This window comes from Scardinius erythrophthalmus (assembly GCF_964197995.2).
Source record: "Scardinius erythrophthalmus genome assembly, chromosome: 2".
Lineage (NCBI taxonomy): Eukaryota > Metazoa > Chordata > Actinopteri > Cypriniformes > Leuciscidae > Scardinius > Scardinius erythrophthalmus.
Genome location: NC_138222.1, coordinates 23,835,599 through 23,857,430, shown reverse-complemented (window position 1 = coordinate 23,857,430; position 21,832 = coordinate 23,835,599). Strand labels below are relative to the sequence as shown.

General features: G+C 39.3%; 1 protein-coding gene across 1 annotated transcript in view; it reads right to left on the bottom strand.

Annotated features, from left to right (window-relative positions):
* Positions 1 to 667: 667 nt before the first annotated feature.
* m1ap (meiosis 1 associated protein) overlaps positions 668 to 21,832 on the bottom strand; it is a gene marked incomplete at its 3' end in the record, with an annotated part of 62,166 nt that continues 41,001 nt past the window's right edge. The window contains exons 5-9 of the mRNA XM_081389467.1: positions 4,865 to 5,053; positions 4,526 to 4,679; positions 3,243 to 3,384; positions 2,873 to 3,070; positions 668 to 835 (exon numbers count right to left, since the gene is read on the bottom strand). Of these exons, the coding sequence (XP_081245593.1) occupies positions 668 to 835; positions 2,873 to 3,070; positions 3,243 to 3,384; positions 4,526 to 4,679; positions 4,865 to 5,053 (851 nt within the window). The remainder of the gene's footprint in view (positions 836 to 2,872; positions 3,071 to 3,242; positions 3,385 to 4,525; positions 4,680 to 4,864; positions 5,054 to 21,832) is intronic.

Sequence of the window (21,832 nt, the reverse complement as noted above, 5' to 3'; positions counted from 1 at the left end):
GCGAAATCATGCTGTTACTATGAGGACTGTTTTAATTGCAAACATTTGTGTAACAAAACAGCTTGTTTTTTAGAATACTGGGCGTCTTGAGATATGAGGACAGATTTTGCAGTGTCAGTCTCAAAGTTGCTGACATTTTTATTAGGAGAAGTAATGAGGTTATTTAATTTGAGGAGTAATGTAAGTAGATAAATGAAGCTGTGGTGTTGCACTATTAAATTGTATTCTGAAAACCAATGAATTAACTAAGGAATAATTGTCATGTTTTATTTTAAAACTTTTCTAAAGAATAATTAGATCCATTGTTTTTTTCTGCTGTATTTTTGTCTGTATAGCTAGCTGAAGGTGTACAGTATATTGAGTTTTTAAAATGTGCTTTGTGTAAGATGAGAGAAGCAGGGATGCACAGAACAGTAGTGTTCTCTAAATAGTAAACCAAGTTTGCACAGCACATATACATTTCAAATTAGCTGTACATGTAATAGTATATATCCGGTCATGTGCAAGTATGTAACATCCTGTCTGTGGGAGTTTAGAAACGACTGCTCTAAATTTCTGCCTGTGCACAGCAGTTAGTGTTAGTCAGTGTGAGAGTGAATGTGTGATTTCCTCTCACAGTGAAAGTATTCTGCTCTCTCTCTCTCTCTCTCTCTCTCTCTCTCTCTCCTTACTGAATGATCAGAGGGTCTTCCTCCTCATAGCTGTCCTGGAAAAAGAGGGCAGGGGCACAGGGTCGGGAGTGGCTGAGGTTCAGTGAAGGGCGAGGCATCTTGTTTAAAGGAATGGACGGCAGAGGGGCCACAGTGGCTCGTGCACGGCTCTGAGACTGCCGACCCTGCAACCAAAAATGACAGAACAGGAAAAATTTGAGAACAGGCATAGTGCCAGATCATGTCAAACTCTCTACCACAGGATTCAAGTTTAGCTGCACATAAAAAATGTATTAAAATATAATAAAATCTTATTCAAGATTCAACCAAGTTTCTGTTTGCAAAGAACTGGAAGAATGGAAAATGTTATTTTGCTCCACCTTCTCCAAGCCGAGCTTTAAGTGTCATTGTGACTTCTAACACTTCTCTGTATACGCTGCTTTAGCCCTTTTAGGCAAACATGTCCTGTATTGCACAGAAGATTGGTTCAAGTCTAATTGAAAGTATTTTGAAACAAAGAACAGTATGATGTAAAAATGATTAAGAAATGCATTGGAAATGTTTCTAGGTCACTAATCAAATTAGTACATTTGCGACATTGATCATGTGACTCTTTGAACCAACAGTCGGATGTTCCTTTTCCACTGAAGCTCGAGATGCTCTTGCATGCTCATCTCAAATCATGGTGCAGAATATAATTCATCAAGCTTGACACAAAACTCCCTATCAACTGATGGAACTAACAAGCTTTATTTAGAATATAAAATCCGCTTGTTACATCTGTTTTTCAGTGCACTAGAAGAATGACTATATTATGAATTTTCTAAATATCTTTCTTCTATTTATAATGTGTGACATCACAAAGTGCTTGAGGTTGGAAAATTGGTCATGTTGAGTTGAATTGTGGCCAGATTCAAAATAGGAACCCATTTATTTGTATTGCTCTTTATCTCTCTCATTCTCCCTTTACTCTTTTTGTCTTTCCCCTTTGTGTGGGTGTTTCAATATAAGGCCAGTGCTTGGTTTCGTTTTTGCTCTCTGGGGCAATAAATTTCCCCTTCCAACATCACACACGCAAAGAATTTCTCAATTCAACCATTTGCCATAGTTGATGTCTTTGTTGATAGATGGTTAATAGAAAGATATTTCCTCTCTATTTATTTGCATTTTAGTTTGTTTTCTAAAATGTCAGATTTAGAGCTGAACATGTTGACACCATGTTGACATTTTAGTTTAAAAGTTGCTGAAGTTTGAGACAGGCCTCTTCTTTACTTTAACCTGATTACATCTAATCTATTTAGGTCAACTTAAGCCAACACTACTGGCACAATATCAGGTTTTACGCCATATTTTGTCATTATGTTTTTATAATGGAGGTATGGCAAAACTATTTCCCCTATTTCCCTAGAACATTAACATGTTACTCAATACTCATTATAATACCAATAATTCTACAGCTATCAACTCTAACTTACTGTCCAAAACTGTTTAGTTATAGCAAACTGCAGATCATTCAAATTCTAGACAATACAGATCTTTATTTATTTTCTACTTGTTTCTGTGTTGCACATACAGTATCTCTTTCTCATTTTGTTCCATTCTACTCCTCTAACCTGACGCTGTGTGGAGCCCTCTGGTGGTCGACTGGCGCCCCTGCGATGGCCTCGGCCCTGGCCTTGTGCTCCAAATGGTTGTGATGTGCGGGTAAGCAAACCTCTAATTCTCAGGTGCAGGTAAAGGTTGGAGTCCAGACAGAGAGGGTTAAAAACAGGGTCCTTCTCAAGCTGCTCTAGGGAGCTCTGGACACAGTGATCAGGTATAACATCATTATTTTGTGAAGGGTTAGTAAACTCTCTTAAAGGGAAACAATTCTATTATCATATTAGTTATTTCAAACCTTTTGTGGAACACAAAAGAAGATATTTTGTATGACTTTTGAACATTGTATACAATAAAAGTAAGTGGTGTCCAATGTTGTTTGGACCCCAACATTCTTCAAAATTTCTTCTTTTAAAGAAAAACAATTCACACATATTTGGAGTAAATGATGACAGAATTGTCATTTTTGGATTAACTATCCCTTTAATACTAGTAAATGCACTCATTACAGAATTCACATAACCAGTTGTTGATTCTAACTGACTCAAGTTGAATGTGAGATATTCAGTGTTTTTCATTATGTCAGGGCTATACATGAGATGTCTGTCTTTATGTAATGGCACCTCCACAGTGGCGAGTGCAGGAAGTGGTGGGTCCTCCATTGAGACAGGCATACAGCAGGGGAGCATCAGTTCTCGTGTCAGCACAGGTTTCAGCAGCAGAGAGAGAGAACCAGAGGACTGAAGTACATAGTAGGAGAACACACCAGAACCTGATCCTGACCCTGGTTCTGAGCGTACCAACAGGAACCAGTCACGGGTCTGACAAAAAGATATATATATATATATATATATATATATATATATATATATATATATAGTGTAGCTTTTCTTTTTTTACAACATTTTTACATCCTTACATAACAGATTATCACACAGCTGTGCTCTATGAACACAAAGACACACACACACACACACACACACAAGCACTGACTTTAAGTATGTGGCAGAGAGCATGAAATGTCTGGTGGTTTGTTTCTATTTCATCCCAGTCCAGCTGCCAGCATGAGGTTGGTCTGATGATGAGCGGCAGTCCATACAGCACAGACTGACAAACTCCATCGGCATGAAGAACTCTGTCACACACACACACACACACACACACACACACACACACACACACACACACACACACACACACACACACACACACACACACAGCTAGATCTAAAGGTGTACTGGAAATAAAATGATACTAATTCTTAATTATTGATAATATTGATATTGCTGTATGTTACTGGTTTAATTCAGTTATTGTTAGTTTATCTTGTGGAATATATGTAAACACCTGTTATGCTGTGTAAAATAGTTCATCAGAGTAACATTTAACCATTTAAATCAAAAATGCAATATTTATGATTCCTCCTATTTTTTAATATGTGTATCTATTTATATATGTGTGTAATTGTGTGTGTCTGCTCTTATTCCCACCATGGTTACGTTTATTTGATCAGAAATACAGTTAAACAGTAATAATATTGTGAAATACTAATATTGTGAAATATTATTACAATTTCCAAAAAAAATTTCATTTTAATTTATTTTGAAATTTAATTTAAGACTTTTCAGCAGCCATTTCTCCAGTGTCACATGATCCTTCAGAAATGTTTTACTGTCACTTTTGACCAATTTAATGCATCCTTGCTGAAAAAGAGTATCCATTTCTTAAAAAGTGTAAGCGGAAATGGAATTATGCAAGTGTACGTCAAATTGGCCCATAATGGCTAGGTGGGGACAAGTGGTATGATTGTATCACAGTGCTAGGAAGAATGACATCATGTGCATGAAAATCATATGCAAAACACTCAAAGGGAACACAATGTATGACTGTGTTGGAGACAGAGGACTCAAAGAGGACTCAAACAGTGCAGTTTCTGTCATATTGACTTTTGCATAGATTTTTTTATCCTCTTTTCCCTCACACAGTCATACTTGTACATTAACTATGTTTCAGAGGTCACATACATACTGAGTTTTTGTGTCCCTATTGAATATATCTGAACATTAATAGCCATCAAAACCACTATTATGAACTTTCCCAGGTATTTGATGTTTTATATTACAATATTAAACATCACAGCACTCTGGGAGCTCTGTGGCAAAATCTTAATAAAATAAACAAAATAAAATCTTACAAGTCGCGTTAATGGTTAATCTAATATCATTTGCTTACAGTTTAGCTCCTAAAACAAAATCTAACTACAGATGAGACTGTACTTGACAACTCGTAGGCGTTGTGGCGAGGGATTGGCCAGACTCTTGTTTGGGTGCTGGAAATCTTGCGTGTTCTCAGTCTTCACTCCAAGGTCAGGAGTGCTGGGAAGCAGGGCTGGACTGAGAAGTCTCTCCTGCATGTCGCACTTCAAACAGACTGCAGAGGGGGACATGAGCAAAAGCAACATCACATACACTTAAATAATAAGCAGACACACAATACACAACACAAGCTTCGCAAAAATATTCATTTTGCAGATGCGTACAGCAAGAAATAGATTTTCGAATAAATATTTTAGTAGATAAACCTACATCTAAGTCTGAAATAAATTCTTAAAATACCTGGGCTTGGCCTGTTGTTGGCAGGATGTGGTGTAGAACCCTGTGCTGTGAGAGAAGCGGGTAACAACAAGTGCAGTTGTTCCCTGTCTCCGCCCTGGTCATGAAGCCACATTTTCAGAGCACTCTCCAAGGCCACAACTGTACCCTCCACCAGCTGGAGATCCATCTCTGTCCCCAGCATCAGACTTTCTACCGGAGGAAGGGAAATACATTACACCATTGAATTTATGAGGAAAAAATAACTAAGAACAAGTTATCCACCCTAGTTTTCAAAACAGAATGAAGCAGTGAATGTGCAAGACTTCTGATTCAGTAGCCTCTATAGGTAGTGCAGTAAACAGTAAAGCTATTTGTTTATGATTACAATAATAGAATAATATAATAACAAATACCAGTTTGCAAAATTAAGCAGCATAACAGACTGTTTTTGTACAGCTAAAGTAAATGGAAGCAGCTGAGACTGGAAGTTAAAAATGGCTGCACCCACTCTTAGATATCGCACTCCTGTTTGCCTTGATTCAAACTAGTAGCATAAATGTTCAGGGGTTCATAATAAAAAGGCTGTTCAAATCAAACCAGTGTTAATCCATGACCTTTCTCCTTTTTCTTAATTATTAGGGCCCTGTTATGACGTTTGACCCCTGAACTTCATTCTTTAGATAAAACAACATCTGGCAAATAGCAAATATGGGTGCTTCTCAAATAGAAGGCTGCCTCATGAGTTTGTGTCCTTCCTAATCCAGTCCTTCGGAGGCTTGTAGGCAAGAGTCTTCCTCAGCATTGAAAGCTAAAATGAAACAGTGTAGTAATTGCGCATGGCTACATCACATGTTTCTAGAACATGTTTACTTTTGGAAAAATACTTTATATTGAAAATCTTTATATTAACTGGCTTTATATTAATGTAATACAGTGAATGACAACTGCCTGTAGTCTCCCAGTGGCTTATAATATTGGCAGTTTAGTGTGTTAAGTGATTCATTTACACCAAAACAAAAAATAACATGTATGCCTTCATCTCATAAAACATTATTTTTGTCTTACAGACAAGCTCAGTGCTGACTCATTTTCCATCAGTTCTTTTTTTTGTGAATTGGAATTTGTGCAAAAGATTGTGGGTGAATAAAGGACGCAAAGAATGCATCCTTGAAAATGAGCCGAATGAAGGATGTGAAACAAAGACTGCCTTCCAAGGAACCTTCAAATTGAGATGGCCTTCGGCTGCACTTGATGATGTAGTAGCCAAGATATGCAGCCTTACTAGGACACAGCCTTCCATTTGAGAAGCACCCTATGTCCTGTGAGACAAATGTTGAGAGTATTCAAAACAACCAGTAGAGGATGCTGTTAAGCCAATTCTGTCTCTCATCAAGAACAAACACTCCAAAGACAGCTTGGAATGTGTCAAAATGTGCTTGTGCTGTGTGATATTTAATGATATTGCAAATATTTACATAATAAATTCTTGCTATGTTAGCTGTTTTATGCTGAAATTTGTGATGTAAACCAGAATAAAACTCTCATTTCTAGTTAAAATTATTTTATGTATAGTATTCAAAGTCTTTGACATTTATGTTAAGTTCAGAAACAATAGTTAAATGTCTTAAATGTCTTAATTTATTATCTACTCATTCACTATCGTCAACTTTCTTTAGTTAAACATGAGGAAACATTTTGAAGAACCAAAGCATTAAAAGGATGCAGCAACATAAAAGGCAGCAGCTTTTGTGGCAGCACAAAGTGCAAATAACGATAGATGTTATTTACATAGTGCACATAGCACTACATTTAAATAGCAACAAAAAGTTATTTTTCCCCCACCAATTATAATAATAGTGCGGAAAACTAATGGATACAATAGGGGCTACAGTAATATTGGCCCGTAATTACAATACTAACATTTATTTTTGTTTTAATTTCTTTGCTTTCAAGCATTAAACCATTGAGCTTTTATTTTTATTTATTAACGCTTCTCTTTGTTGACAGCAGATTTATAAACGATTCTTATTTATGAATTTGGGAAGATGAAAGGCACATATTGCATTCACAAATGCAAATTATAAGCGCCTCAAACACAAACAGAGCACTTGCAGAGTATTATTTAATGTGAATAGAAACTGCTGTGCTCAGCAGCCTGTCAGACTATATATTTATATAATTACATCACAACCGTTGTGATTTGATGATCGCACTAAGCATCTCACATTCTCAAACCATGCATGGTCAAAATTCATGAAAAAGTTGCAACTGGCGAGTAACACCATTTCAACGCCGATTTGTATTCGCATTTGGCACTTCGAACCCTTGCTTATGTGCTAAGGGTGTCCCGCAGATGGCGCCACAAGTTTGTTCAGTGCCGTCAGAAGCAATCCGTGCTTGAAATAAATCGATTAGGAAATCCCCAAAAAATTTTGTTTATTTGTTAATTGTTTAAAGCCATTTGGCACTTCAAACCCTGGCTAACATGCTAAGGGTGTCCCACAGATGGCGCCGCGAGATGAGGAGGAGGGAAGGTCGAGCTAGCCTACTATACTTTAGTATGAATTCACGTAGTGTAACAGCGCAGCGCTGTTGTACATCACACGCATCACACACATGACCAGAGTCAGCCAATAGCGAGCCTGCGCGGTGACGTACAACCCAGATGCGCTGCGCTGTTACACTACGTGAATTCTTTCAGGCCCACACAGATGAAAATGAATAGTTGAATAAAGTCGTTATTTTTGTTGTTTTTTGCGCACAAAAAGTATTCTCGTCGCTTGATAAACTTGTGGTTGAGCCACTGTAGTCACTTGGACTATTTTAACAATGTCTTTAATAACTTTTCTGGACCAGCAAGTTTCAATCCCATAGAAGACTATGGAGGAGGGATCCAGCTCTCAGATTTCATCAAAAATATCTTAATTTGTGTTCCAAAGATGAACGAAAGCCTTACGGGGGTCTGAGAAGACTTCTCCAAGTACACTCTCAGGGCTCTGACTGGACAGAGCAGGTGAAGTCTACCCTCTTCCGCCGTCACGTGAGGTGGAGGATAGAAGGCCTAAAGAACCACTGGCCGTGCCACATTAGACGGCACCTTGGGCACATAGCCTGGCCTAGGATGTAAGATGGCCTTAACTCCGCCGGGGGCAAACTCCAGGCAAGTTGGCATTATAGCCAAGGCCTGGAGATCCCCCACTCTTCTCAGAGAGGTGATAGCAAGGAGAAAGGCCACCTTAAGGGTCAGGTTCTTTGCCTTAGCCGACTCCAGTGGCTCGAAGGGGGCCTCAGCCAACCCTTCAAGTACCACTGCCAGGTCCCAAGTTGGGACTCTGGAGCGAGCCGCAGGCCTCATCCTCCGAGCCCCACAAAGGAAACGTACGACCAGATGGTGCTTTCCCAAGGGCCCATCACCTACAGGCAAGTGGAAAGCCCCAATGGCAGCCACATACACCTTAAGTGTGGATGGGGTAAGACCGGCGGAGAAACGATCTTGGAGAAACTCCAGCACTGAAGCCACTGGGCAGTTAACTGGGTCCACCTCACGCTCTCTACACCAAGTGGAACACATTCCACTTCAGGCTGTACAGTCTCCTGGTGGAAGGAGCCCTGGAGCTGAGTAGGGTCTCGACAACACCTGCTGACAGGCCAGCCTCTAGGTACCGAGCCCCCTCAGGGGCCAGACCCAGAGGTTCCACAGCTCTGGCCGGGGGTGAAATATTGTGCCCCCTGCCTGCGACAGCAGATCCCTCCTCAGAGGGACCTGCCACGGGAGGCCGTCCAGCAGTCCTACAATGTCTGAGAACCATACCCGGGTCGGCCAGCGGGGTGCTACTAAAAGTAGGCTGATCCCCTCCCGGCGGACCCGCTCCAAGACTCCCGGGAGCAGAGCGATCGGGGGAAATGCGTACAGACGCAGCCTCGGCCACATCTGCATTATGGCATCCAGCCCCAGCGGAGCTGGATACCTGAGAGAGAACCACAGTGGGCAGTGGGACGTCTCTTGAGACGCGAACAGATCCACTTCCACTGGGCCGAATCTCACGCACATGGCCTCCACCACCTCGGGGTGGAGTCGCCACTCCCTGGGCCTCAGCCCCTGCCTCAACAGGATGTCTGCTCCCTGATTTTGGTCCCCGGGGACATACATCGCTCTGAGAGAGACAGTTTCCCCTGGGACCACAGAAGGATCTGGTGTGCCAGTCTGCATAGAAGGCGCGACCTCAGACCCCCCTGATGATTCAGATACGCGACTACCGATGTGTTGTCCGAGCGTATCAGGACATGGTTGCCAGGGAGGTCCGGGAAAAAGCTCCTCAGAGCTTTGTAGACCGCCAGCATTTCCAGGCAACTGATGATTGGCGAGGTTGAAACATCTATGCACGCGCGCCGAGATATTTATAACAGTATTATTTCACAGATCGCGTGTGTCCCTTTTATAGCAGACTCGTAATCTACGCGCTGCCTGGGCAAACGCGAGATTCGAGTTGTTCACAATATATTTGGCTTTCATCTCTTGAGAAGAAAGTCAACGGGCGCGAGGCTGAAACACCCAAAACGCACGGCTGTGTGCGTCGAGATATTTCTCAATGAACACACAGCCAGCACCCTCAGGAGCTGACTGTGCATGTCTCGCACCCACACAGAATCTTTATTGCAGAGTAGCCCCGTAATCTGCGCGCTGCCTCGGCAAACGCGAGATCCGAGCTACTATAGATTCTGTATTGCAATGCAGACCTTAATCTACGCGCTGCCTCGGCAAACGCGAGAACAGTCACAGAATCTTTATTCCAGAGTAGCCGTAATCTACGCGCTGCCTCGGCAAACGCGAGATCCGAGCCACTATAGATTCTGTATTGCAATGCAGACCTTTAAAGGGGTGGTTCGGGATTTTTGACATCGGACCTCATTTTTAAGTCAGCCTGGTTGTTATTCATCAGTGGAGACATTTTTTTTTTAAATTATCCAGTCCTTATATTTGGATAGTTAGCCGATGCTAGGCTAGCGCGAGTCAATGGTAGATGTTAGCCAGCCATTAAAAACCGTTTTACCCACTCCACAGTGCACCAAACGCAAATCAATTATAACACTAGACTATCGATGCAAATGTCCGTTGAGAGAATAATGTTAGAAATCAAACTTACCTTTCATATCAATGATCCCAAAGGAACTAGTTTCTCAGCAGCTGCGGAATTTTACTTTGCTCCGGTTAGTAATGCGGCAAAAAGTAAACACAGAACAGAAGCGCACTACAGTGTGTGTAGTACATGTGTGTACCGGCTCACTCGGTTGCCTAGGTAATCAATATCACTCCGCTGCTGCTGTAGACAAGGCTTATGATTACAGGGAACAAATTATAACTAATGCAATGTGATGAAAGGTAAGTTTGATTTCTAACATTATTCTCTCAACGGACATTTGCATCGATAGTCTAGTGTTATAATTGATTTGTGTTTGGTGCACTGTGGAGTGGGTAAAACGGTTTTTAATGGCTGGCTAACATCTCCCATTGACTCGCGCTAGCCTAGCATCGGCTAACTATCCAAATATAAGGACTGGATAATTAAAAAAAAAAAATGTCTCCACTGATGAATAACAACCAGGCTGACTTAAAAATGAGGTCCGATGTCAAAAATCCCGAACCACCCCTTTAATTGGGACAATTCTTATGGGACAAAAAACACCAAATAGGACAAACAGTTTCACACAGAGCGCTTGCTGAAGAGCAAAAAGCTAACGTGTGTTTGTGCCAGCGTCCCTTTGTATCTTCCGGTTATGCCGCCATCTACTACGTCATGATGCAGCACCAATCAGGATTGGACAGATTTCATTCATGCTTCAGACGCGCTACGCTAAAGCCGTTCCCCGAAGTGTCGTCATGATGACGACGCAGTGCGAGTTCCCTCGAAGGGGAACTACTGGTTTCCCCCAAACATCAACACAATGTTGCCTTTGAATACAGCAGAACATGAAACAAAATACACAGCTTACATGATTACACTGTACTGGACGAGAACTCAAATACTGCTATACTTCACATTATCATCCATTTTGTGTCATCACTCTTTTAACATCTCTATTCAGTAAACAACAATCAACTCAGCTTGAGTAACAGTGAAATTTACAATACTTACTTTCTCTCTGGACGCACACAACTTTAAAGGTCCCGTATTATGCCCCTTTTCACAAGATGTAAAATAAGTCTCTGATGTCCCCAGAGTGTGTATGTGAAGTTTCAGCTCAAAATACCCAACAGATAATTTTTTACAGCGTGTTTAAATTGTCATTTTTTTAGGGCTCAGAAAAACGCGCTGTTTTAGTGTGTGCCCTTTAAATGCAAATAAGCTGCTGCTGGACGACACAGGGGGTGGAGCTTCATGAGCTCGCACTCAGTCTCTCAGGACAATTTCATCTCACGGAATGATGATAATATCAGAAACTCTCAGTAATGGTGTTCAGTTCGAGTCGGACAATAATGCCTACAGAGTCAGAGTGCTGTATAGAGATGAAACAGGTATAGTTTAGTAGTTTAATTACGGTTATTATAACGTATTTGTCATCTGCTTGTATGCATCCATTATTTATTAATAGCCTACAAGTCTGCTGTCTGAATGATGATCATACATATACTGATGAGTTTAATAAAGTTTATTGTACATCACACAAAATATGAAGCGTCAGTTTTACTTCAGAAAATCACCGTAAGAGCTGAGTCAAGTCAAGTCAAGTCAAGTCAAGTTTATTTATATAGCGCTTTTCACAACACAGGTTGTATCAAAGCAGCTTCACAGTAATAAATTAGAACAATACATCAATGTTTGTTTCTAGTGGAACGTCTACGTTCGGTAATGCTGATCAATAGTATCGTTGATTGATTAATTTAATTAAATATCCCCAAATATCCCCAACTGAGCAAGCCAAAGGCAACAGTGGCAAGGAACCGAAAAACTCCATCAGGTGACCTAATGGAGAAAAAAAAAACCTTGGGAGAACCCGGGCTCAGTCGGGGGCCAGTTCTCCTCTGGCGTTTATGAACTAGAGGTCGGATTTAACTGTAGGATTAAAAGTATTATATGAATGCCTGGCTGAAGAGATGCGTCTTTAATCTAGTTTTAAACTGGGAGAGCGAGTCTGAGCAACGAACAGTATCCGGAAGACTATTCCAGAGTTTTGGTGCTAAATGTGAAAATGCTCTCCCTCCTTTGGTGGACCTAGATATCCTAGGTATGACCAAAAGCCTCGAATTTAGTGACCTTAAAGAGCGCGATGGATTATAGGGCGATAGAAGATCGGTTAAATAGACTGGAGCTAAGCCGTTTAGGGCTTTATAAGTCAGTAGCAATACCTTGTAATTAATACGGGACTTTATAGGTAACCAATGTAGGGATGATAAAATCGGTGTTATATGATCATATTTTCTTGATCTAGTTAGAACTCTAGCGGCGGCATTTTGGACTAACTGTAGCTTGTTTATTAAGGATGCAGGACAACCGGCTAATAACGCATTACAGTAATCTAGTCTCGAGGTCATGAATGCATGAACTAACTTTTCTGCGTCAGAAACTGATAGCATATTACGTAGCTTAGCAATGTTTCTAAGGTGGAAAAAGGCTGTTCTTGTAACATATGAAATATGATTTTCAAAAGACAGGTTGCAGTCTAATATAACACCCAGGTCTTTTACTGTAGAGGATGAAGTAACAGGACATCCTACTATGTTAAAGTTGTATTGTGAGAGGTTTTGTGGGTGGTTTTTTGAACCGATAAGTAGTACCTCTGTCTTGTCTGGATTTAATAAAAGAAAATTATGCGTCATCCAATCTTTTATATCTTTAACACACTCTGTCAATTTGGATAATTTAGCGTTTTCATCTGGCCGTGATGAAATATAGATTTGAGTGTCATCAGCATAACAATGGAAACTAATTCCATGTTTCCTTATAATATTTCCAAGTGGTAGCATATATATTGAGAATAATAGAGGGCCTAACACAGATCCCTGCGGCACTCCATAGTTTACTGGAGTTATGATAGATTTTTCTCCATTTAAATAAACAAAATGGTAGCGGTCAGATAAATACGATCTAAACCAGCTTAATGCTTGTCCTTGAACACCAGTATAATTTTGTAGTCGATCTAAGAGTATTGTATGATCTATAGTATCGAACGCAGCACTAAGATCAAGTAAAACTAATATTGAGATACAGCCTTGGTCAGAAGCTAAAAGTAAATCATTTGTGATTTTAACGAGCGCAGTTTCAGTGCTATGATGCGGCCTGAATCCAGACTGAAACTTTTCATAGGTGTCATTTTCTTGTAAGAAAGAGCCCAGTTGAGCGGACACAACTTTTTCTAGTATTTTAGACATAAAAGGTAGATTTGAAATGGGTCTATAATTTACTAGATTATTCGGATCTAATTGTGGTTTCTTAATGAGAGGTTTTATAACTGCCAGTTTAAATGTTTTTGGAACATAACCTAAAGATAAAGACGAGTTAATAATATTGAGGAGAGGCTCTTCCACTACAGGTAACACTTCTTTCAATAGTTTAGTTGGTATGGGATCTAATAAACATGTTGTTGTTTTAGAGGAAATGATAAATTTATTTAACTCTTTTTGTTCTATAGTTGAAAAGCACTGTAATTGTTCTTGCGGCGTGATAATTGAGGCTGAATTATAAGGCGCGATTGAGGATTGAACGTTTACAATTGTGGTTATGATGTTTTCTTTTTTCTCAGTGAAGAACTTCATGAAATCATTACTACTAAACTGTAATGGAATACTTTGTTCAGGAGACATCTGTTTATTTGTTAGTCTCGCCACGGTGTTAAATAAGAACTTAGGATTGTTATGGTTGTTTTCTATTAGTTTGCGTAGATGCTCAGCCCTGGCCGCTTTTAGGGCCTTTTTATAACGTGACATACTGTCTTTCCATGCGATTCTAAAGACCTCTAAGTTGGTTTGTTTCCATTTACGCTCTAAATTACGGGTTTCTCTCTTTAGAACACCGTAGTACTGTTGTACCATGGTGCTTTACTTTTCTCTCTGACCTTTTTTAATCTAATGGGCGCAACAATATCCAATGATCCAGAGAGAATGGTGCTCATAGTGCTAGTTAATTCCTCAAGTTCATCTGTTTGTTTGGGTTCACTGAGCAGCTGAGACAGATCCGATAAGCTGTTTGAAAAATTATCTATGGTGGATGGAAGGATTGTTCTGCCTAATCGATAACGCGGCGCAGCATGATATATTACAGGAGTACGTAATATGCAAGTTACCATGTAATGGTCAGTGACATCGTCACTTTGTGGAATGATATCTATATCGGTTGGATCGGTTCCATGTGATATAATTAAATCGAGTGTATGATTAAATCGATGAGTCGGTCCGGTAATGTTTTGCTTGACCCCAAAGGAGTTTAATAAATCTGTAAACGCAGCCCCTAACGCATCATTTTGATTATCTACATGGATATTAAAGTCTCCAACAATTAATGCTTTATCGAAGTTAACTAATAGGTCTGAGAGAAAATCTGCAAACTCTTTTAGGAGTAAACACAGGAAGTTATTAGAAGTGCGCAAGTACATAAACGAATTTCGGTAGAGTTGAGGGAGCATTCCTGTGGGCGGAGGTTAGTCAAAAAACGGTTTTAATGACGTCATTAAAGAAGGAAGTAGAGGGATGTAGTCCAAACGGGCCGTTCGATGTAGTTAACTTCTGTTAAATAAAATATCTCGCTTGGCATTGAACTTTGAGCTTTATAATTTTACAGATATTATTTATACTCTAACAACAACATTACACACTAACTAAAGTTTGAAACATGGGACCACGAAGAACGGGACCTTTAAACACTCAAAGGAACATAACAATGATCATATAACTGCATTTAGTAAGGGAATTTCACGGCTCGTTCTGGCTGAAGATGACGGCTGATGCCAGACTTGATCGCGCATGCACTGCGCTCTGAAGCACTCCTTCGTATGAGCTGCGTTCCGCTAAAATAAGAGTCCCTGTGACCGGGAAGAGAGTGCTCTTATACATCCACATAATAAATCAGTGTCATTAGTGAGCCTTTCACACAAGTCGCCTATAGACAAGACTTAACGATTCTGATTCGACTATGAAAATCCTTAGTCAGGGACACCCCTATAGGTCACCTTTAACCCTCTGAGGTCGGCAAACGTGCCGGCGCGTTTTGCTGGATTTTCTTCACATTGTAGCACTATAAATTTAAATTACTCCGTCATTTATGGTCATACAGAAAAAAGAAATATAAAAAAAGAATCTGTGATATTTTTACTTTTGTATGTGTCCACTTACAGTGAGGAAAATAAGTATTTGAACACCCTGCTATTTTGCAAGTTCTCCCACTTGGAAATCATGGAGGGGTCTGAAATTGTCATCGTAGGTGCATGTCCACTGTGAGAGACATAATCTAAAAAAAAAAAATTCAGATATCACAATATTTGATTTTTTAACTATTTATTTGTATGATACAGCTGCAAATAAGTATTTGAACACCTGTCTATCAGCTAGAATTCTGACCCTCAAAGACCTGTTAGTCTGCCTTTAAAATGTCCACCACCACTCCATTTATTATCCTAAATTAGATGCACCTGTTTGAGGTCGTTAGCTGCATAAAGACACCTGTCCACCCCATACAATCAGTAAGAATCCAACTACTAACATGGCCAAGACCAAAGAGCTGTCCAAAGACACTAGAGACAAAATTGTACACCTCCACAAGGCTGGAAAGGGCTACGGGGAAATTGCCAAGCAGCTTGGTGAAAAAAGGTCCACTGTTGGAGCAATCATTAGAAAATGGAAGAAGCTAAACATGATTGTCAATCTCCCTCGGACAGGGGCTCCATGCAAGATCTCACCTCGTGGGGTCTCAATGATCCTAAGAAAGGTGAGAAATCAGCCCAGAACTACACGGGAGGAGCTGGTCAATGACCTGAAAAGAGCTGGGACCACCGTTTCCAAGGTTACTGTTGGTAATACACTAAGATGTCATGGTTTGAAATCATGCATGGCATGGAAGGTTCCCCCTGCTTAAACCAGCACATGTCAAGGCCCGTCTTAAGTCAAGCCAATGACCATTTGGATGATCCAGAGGAGTCATGGGACAAAGTCATGTGGTCAGATGAGACCAAAATAGAACTTTTTGGTCATAATTCCACTAAACGTGTTTGGAGGTAGAAGAATGATGAGTACCATCCCAAGAACACCATCCCTACTGTGAAGCATGGGGGTGGTAGCATCATGCTTTGGGGGTGTTTTTCTGCACATGGGACAGGGCGACTGCACTGTATTAAGGAGAGGATGACCGGGGCCATGTATTGCGAGATTTTGGGGAACAACCTCCTTCCCTCAGTTGGATAAGCTTTCATCTGATGCCTTGATTGTACATGTAATTAAAATATAAGAGTTAACAATGCCTCTTAATTCATAGGTAGGCAAAAAAAAGAAAAAAATATTGAACATTCCATTTGTAATCGGTAGCATTCTTTTCCCTTTGTTGTTGTTACAATAAACAAATTACCATGTAAAGTTAACTTTTACTGGATGAAATCATATTTTGATTTTTTTTTACTAACCAGACAGTCCTCATGGCCCATAACACATTTAGAGGGAATTCAATTTCAAGCCTATAATAGCCTGTCAATTCAAACAAGATCCAAGAAAGAAGTTTACCATTAACTGGTGTTAATTGTATACTGCTCTGTTTCTGTATGTACAGTATATCGTTTGCATATTTATGCAATATCAATTATTTGTATTGCAATGTCTATTTCTAATATTCTTTCACAAGTGGGATAGCTTTATTTATTCTATTGAAATAAAAAAAAGGGATTTGAGGATTTTGGGTTAGGCTGGTTAGTGTTCAATCCTGGTGTTTGGAGTGTGAGACAAAGGTACTGACAACTAAATGCTGAAAGACTAAAACACACAGGAGTCATGTGTGGAGTAGGTTTAAAAGTATTTACTGATTAAAACTGTTACATTAAGTAGCAATTTGTACCAAAAAAAAAAAAAAAAAAACGAAACAGACAAACATATATATATATATAACATATATATTTTTGTGTTCCAATTTGCTCAAATAGCAAAAGAAAAACGCCACAACAGTGTTTTCACAACTTTCAAAAAGAGTAAAAAAAATAGATAATGGCAGTCGGAAGAAAGAAAGTTGTCAACTTTGTCACAGCCGCGCTATTAGAGACACCCTCACAGCAGCGTTAACTAGTTTTTGTGTAAATAATACAAATATAGTGTTATATGCGTAATTATATTTTATTATGACAGTATGTGGCAACATGTACGTTAAAAGCGCATCTTCTGCACTAAACAATAATATTGCAATATTCTCTTACATGTACCTAACGCCACACTTACACTACAGAAGACTGTAAAAAATTTATCTGTATTTTCAAATTACAAATTACTTGTATTTTAATTAAATACTTTTTGATGTATTTGTGCCCATCTCTGGTTAAAGGTTGTCAGAAGAACTGCTCCATGCTACATAGGATGCCGTTGCTAGGGGTTGGCAACCAAATGTAGTAGGACACAGCATGCTGAAACACTAGAGAGCAGCGACAGCAGCGGTGATTCCGAAACAGCTAAACCAGAGGTCGGGAACCTATGGCTCGCGAGCCACATCTGGCTCTTTGGCAAAAATCATGTGGCTCGCGAGGTCTCTACTGTAACCCTTTACCAACAAACCATCGATGAAAAACAATTAAAACACATCAACAGAGATCGGCTCTCTGCAGAAAAAGCAACCAATTACAATTCCCTTGTTGTAGTACAGCCTACTGAAGTTAATGAAAAGTTTATGATAATAATAATATTAAAGTTGTACCGGCAAAAGTGCGTGTTCAGTGCTGTTCGCGAGTGTCACGAGTCACCACAGCAATCAACTAACCGCTTACGTTTCTGTGGTAACCTACAGCTCCTGCACTGGGATTCAAGCTGGCGAAAACCATTCTAGAACAGCAGCAAAAATGTAAAAGTAGACTTTATAAACTTTAATATAACATTTTATTGAAACGGGTGCTTTGCTGCGCATAGAGACATTTCACCCGCTGGTAGGCTACTTTCACTTTTGCCGCAGAGACCCTTTATGTCCTATAAATGTGTCGTATTTTTGATAATCCGCGCAGATTTCAGTTGACGATTCTGTTTAAAGTTATTAAAAACAAAACATGAATGAATGAGAAAGAAAAGAACAGGATGTGCTTTATATTGAAAAGAAATATTAAAAGCGCGATAAAGTCGCGAAAGAGAACTGACAGGACACTGTGCGCGCGCTCCGAGCGCAACACGGACAAGCAGCCTTTGTCTTCGGTTGCGCGCCTAAACGGCCAAATAAACACAGAAATATATCAAAATGCTAAGTCGAGTATTCACGTAAACACAGCAGATAGTACTGTGTGCATTCATTCTCTCTCACACGCACACAAAATGGTATATGCTCATCACTTGGTACTCAACCTCACAGTGAAAGCCCTGCAGAATTAATTCCATATTCCAACTTATTTATTGTTTGCTGAATATTTGTTAATAATATTAATAATTAAATAATATTAATAATAATTACTACGGTTGAATTTTTTATTGAAAAAAGCACGTCTTTAATATTAACTTTAATAATATATATATATATATAGGCAATTTTTTTTCCTACTGTGGCTCTTTTGGAAAAATGCATTATCCAAAAATGAAAAAATGGCTCTTTGGTCAAAAAAGGTTCCCGACCCCTGAGCTAAACAAATTGTATAAACATTATTACAGAAATTAGTTATCACCGTGAATTGTAATCTGTTTGTCTGTTTCGTTTTTTTTTTTTTTTTGGTACAAATTGCTACTTAATGTAACAGTTTTAATCAGTAAATACTTTTAAACCTACTCCACACATGACTCCTGTGTGTTTTAGTCTTTCAGCATTTAGTTGTCAGTACCTTTGTCTCACACTCCAAACACCAGGATTGAACACTAACCAGCCTAACCCAAAATCCTCAAATCCCTTTTTTTTATTTCAATAGAATAAATAAAGCTATCCCACTTGTGAAAGAATATTAGAAATAGACATTGCAATACAAATAATTGATATTGCATAAATATGCAAACGATATACTGTACATACAGAAACAGAGCAGTATACAATTAACACCAGTTAATGGTAAACTTCTTTCTTGGATCTTGTTTGAATTGACAGGCTATTATAGGCTTGAAATTGAATTCCCTCTAAATGTGTTATGGGCCATGAGGACTGTCTGGTTAGTAAAAAAAAAATCAAAATATGATTTCATCCAGTAAAAGTTAACTTTACATGGTAATTTGTTTATTGTAACAACAACAAAGGGAAAAGAATGCTACCGATTACAAATGGAATGTTCAATATTTTTTTCTTTTTTTTTGCCTACCTATGAATTAAGAGGCATTGTTAACTCTTACATTCTAATTACATGTACAATCAAGGCATCAGATGAAAGCTTATCTTCCACTCTTTCTAAAGGTGAGCTCAGTTTGTTTCTAGCATAAAGTATCAGGGAGATATGGCTCACGATTCATGAATATAATTAAACCGTTTTAGCATGTTTGGGTGATTCTGGGAGTTAAAGCCGAATTTGAGGTAACATTGTTTTGACCCTAATTACAAGTTTCCAGCAGCTTGTTGACCGGGTTGGCCACCCAGGTTGTGATCCTCAGACATCATAGATTTCATTTTTATATGACAACCTTTTACAGCAGCCCATGTCTGATTTCCTAAAAAACAGGTGTTTTGCCCCCTGGGTAATATATTGTCTTATCTGAATGAGCAGTCAGGGTGATTTTCACATAGTTTTAGAGCAAATATTCTAGGCTACGTCATACAATTTTCAAAAGTCTTGTGAAGAAATAATCAGTATGGGTTTCATGACCTTATTTCAGTGAGAATTTTTTTTTGTATTTTCACAAACCACGCATAAATGTCATTATCTCAAAACAACAAACTTTTACACACATGCTGCTGATATATTATTGTAGCAGAGTTTGTGCTGAATACAGTGTAATTAGACTTTAGCCATGAAAATGTCACAAGTAACAGAAATAAGCACAAATGTCAGAGCATGTCAGAACACCTCCAGGGCCCAGAAAACAGCTCAGACCCCAGAGGGTTAAAATCTTGCTGATTACTTACAAAGCACTAAATGGTTTAGCTCCCCAGTATTTAAGCGAGCTCTTAACGCATTATAGCCCTTCACGTCTATTGTGATCTCAAAATTCTGGCCAGTTGATAATTCCTAGAATATCAAAATCAAGTGCAGGCGGTAGATCCTTTTCCTATTTAGCACCTAAACTTTAGAATAATCTTCTTAGCATTGTTCGAGAAGCAGACATACTCTGTCAGTTTAAATATAGACTAAAAACGCATCTCTTTAACCTGGCATAGACATTATCAATTTCTATTATTCAAATCAGTTAAATGATTGTCAAGCTGCATAAACTAGGTCACCCGGAATTGGGAACACTTCCTATAACACCCGATATACTCATTCCATCATAAGAAGAATGGCATCTACACTAATGTTAGTCTTTCTGCTTATTCCAAGGTTTGCTGTAGTTAGCCGGATCCGGGCTGTATCCAGATCAGATGGTGGACCTGCGCCTAGACACGACCACAACACATCCCTATTTGGTGTCAGCAGAGATTGTGTCAACTAGACTCTCCCCTGTGATCGTCACGAAAGCCAGTGGCATTGATTCTCAACAAACTTGTCTTCATACTGCGTGATGACTCCGATCTTCAACCAGATGGAACTGGATAATATTCTGAATGTTCCAATCCAATTTGACTTCTGACCTGTAATTCTGCCTGAATATTAATCATACACTGTTCGTTCGATAGCCAGAGGAGAATTGGCCCCCGACTGAGCCTGGGTTCTCCAAAGGTTTTTTTTCTCCATTCTGTCACCTGATGGAGTTTTGGTTCCTTGGCACTGTCGCCTTTGGCTTTTGGCTTGCTTAGTTAGGGACAATTAATATTCAACAATATTATTGATCTGCCTGCAATGACACCATTATATGTGAACTGAACTGAGCTGGACGATAACATCACTGTTTTCTCCTTAGTGGCTTTATAGATAAATTAACAACTTTTTTTACAATGTCAATAATCATACAGTAAACATCCAAACATTCATACAGAAAAACTGGTAGCCAGGCAACAGACAAGTGACCAATCCTGAGTTGTGACAGTCAGCCAAACGTGCTGAGAATTTCAGGCCAAATCGGTTTGTAATCATGCCGTTCTGTACCAGGCTCAAGTGGAAATTTAATTGGAACTGTTCATTACCGTTCTTAGAACCATTCGGCCTGACGTTGGAAAAGCAGCAAATGATCCTGTTATCAGCAGAATTTCTTTTGCAAAATTGTCTGGGTCAATCAGACAATGGTGGGCGGAGTTATGGTAAATATTAGGGCTGGGTAAAAAATATCGATTTCTCGATTTTAATCGATTCTCATTTTTACGAAACGATATCGATTCTTAAATCCCAAGAATCGATTAGTCATCCTGTTTTCAGCTGATGAATCAATGGAACATTGTTCCGCGCATCCCATCCAATAAATCGCAATAATCTTTGTGCTTTGTTATTATTGATATGAAACAAAGTCTCAGATTTCAAATTACGTCCATTTTCTTACGAAATTCAAAAACATAAACAAGTTTTGGCGCTGTGGTGTGAGATCGCTCTGGCGCAGCTCAAGAGAAGCACATGACCTTCTCTTCCACCTTAATAACACCAGTTACAGCGCGAAATAAACATGAATGAGCATCTGAAAGTGTGTTCAAAGATAGAGTACAACTTATCGAAGTCCGTATCATGTCACATGGAATCGCTCAATCAGTGTTTCAACCGTGGAAAGACGTTAGTAAACAATGTCATGTAACATCACATTTACCTCAGAAAAACCATATCCAGTGACCATAAACT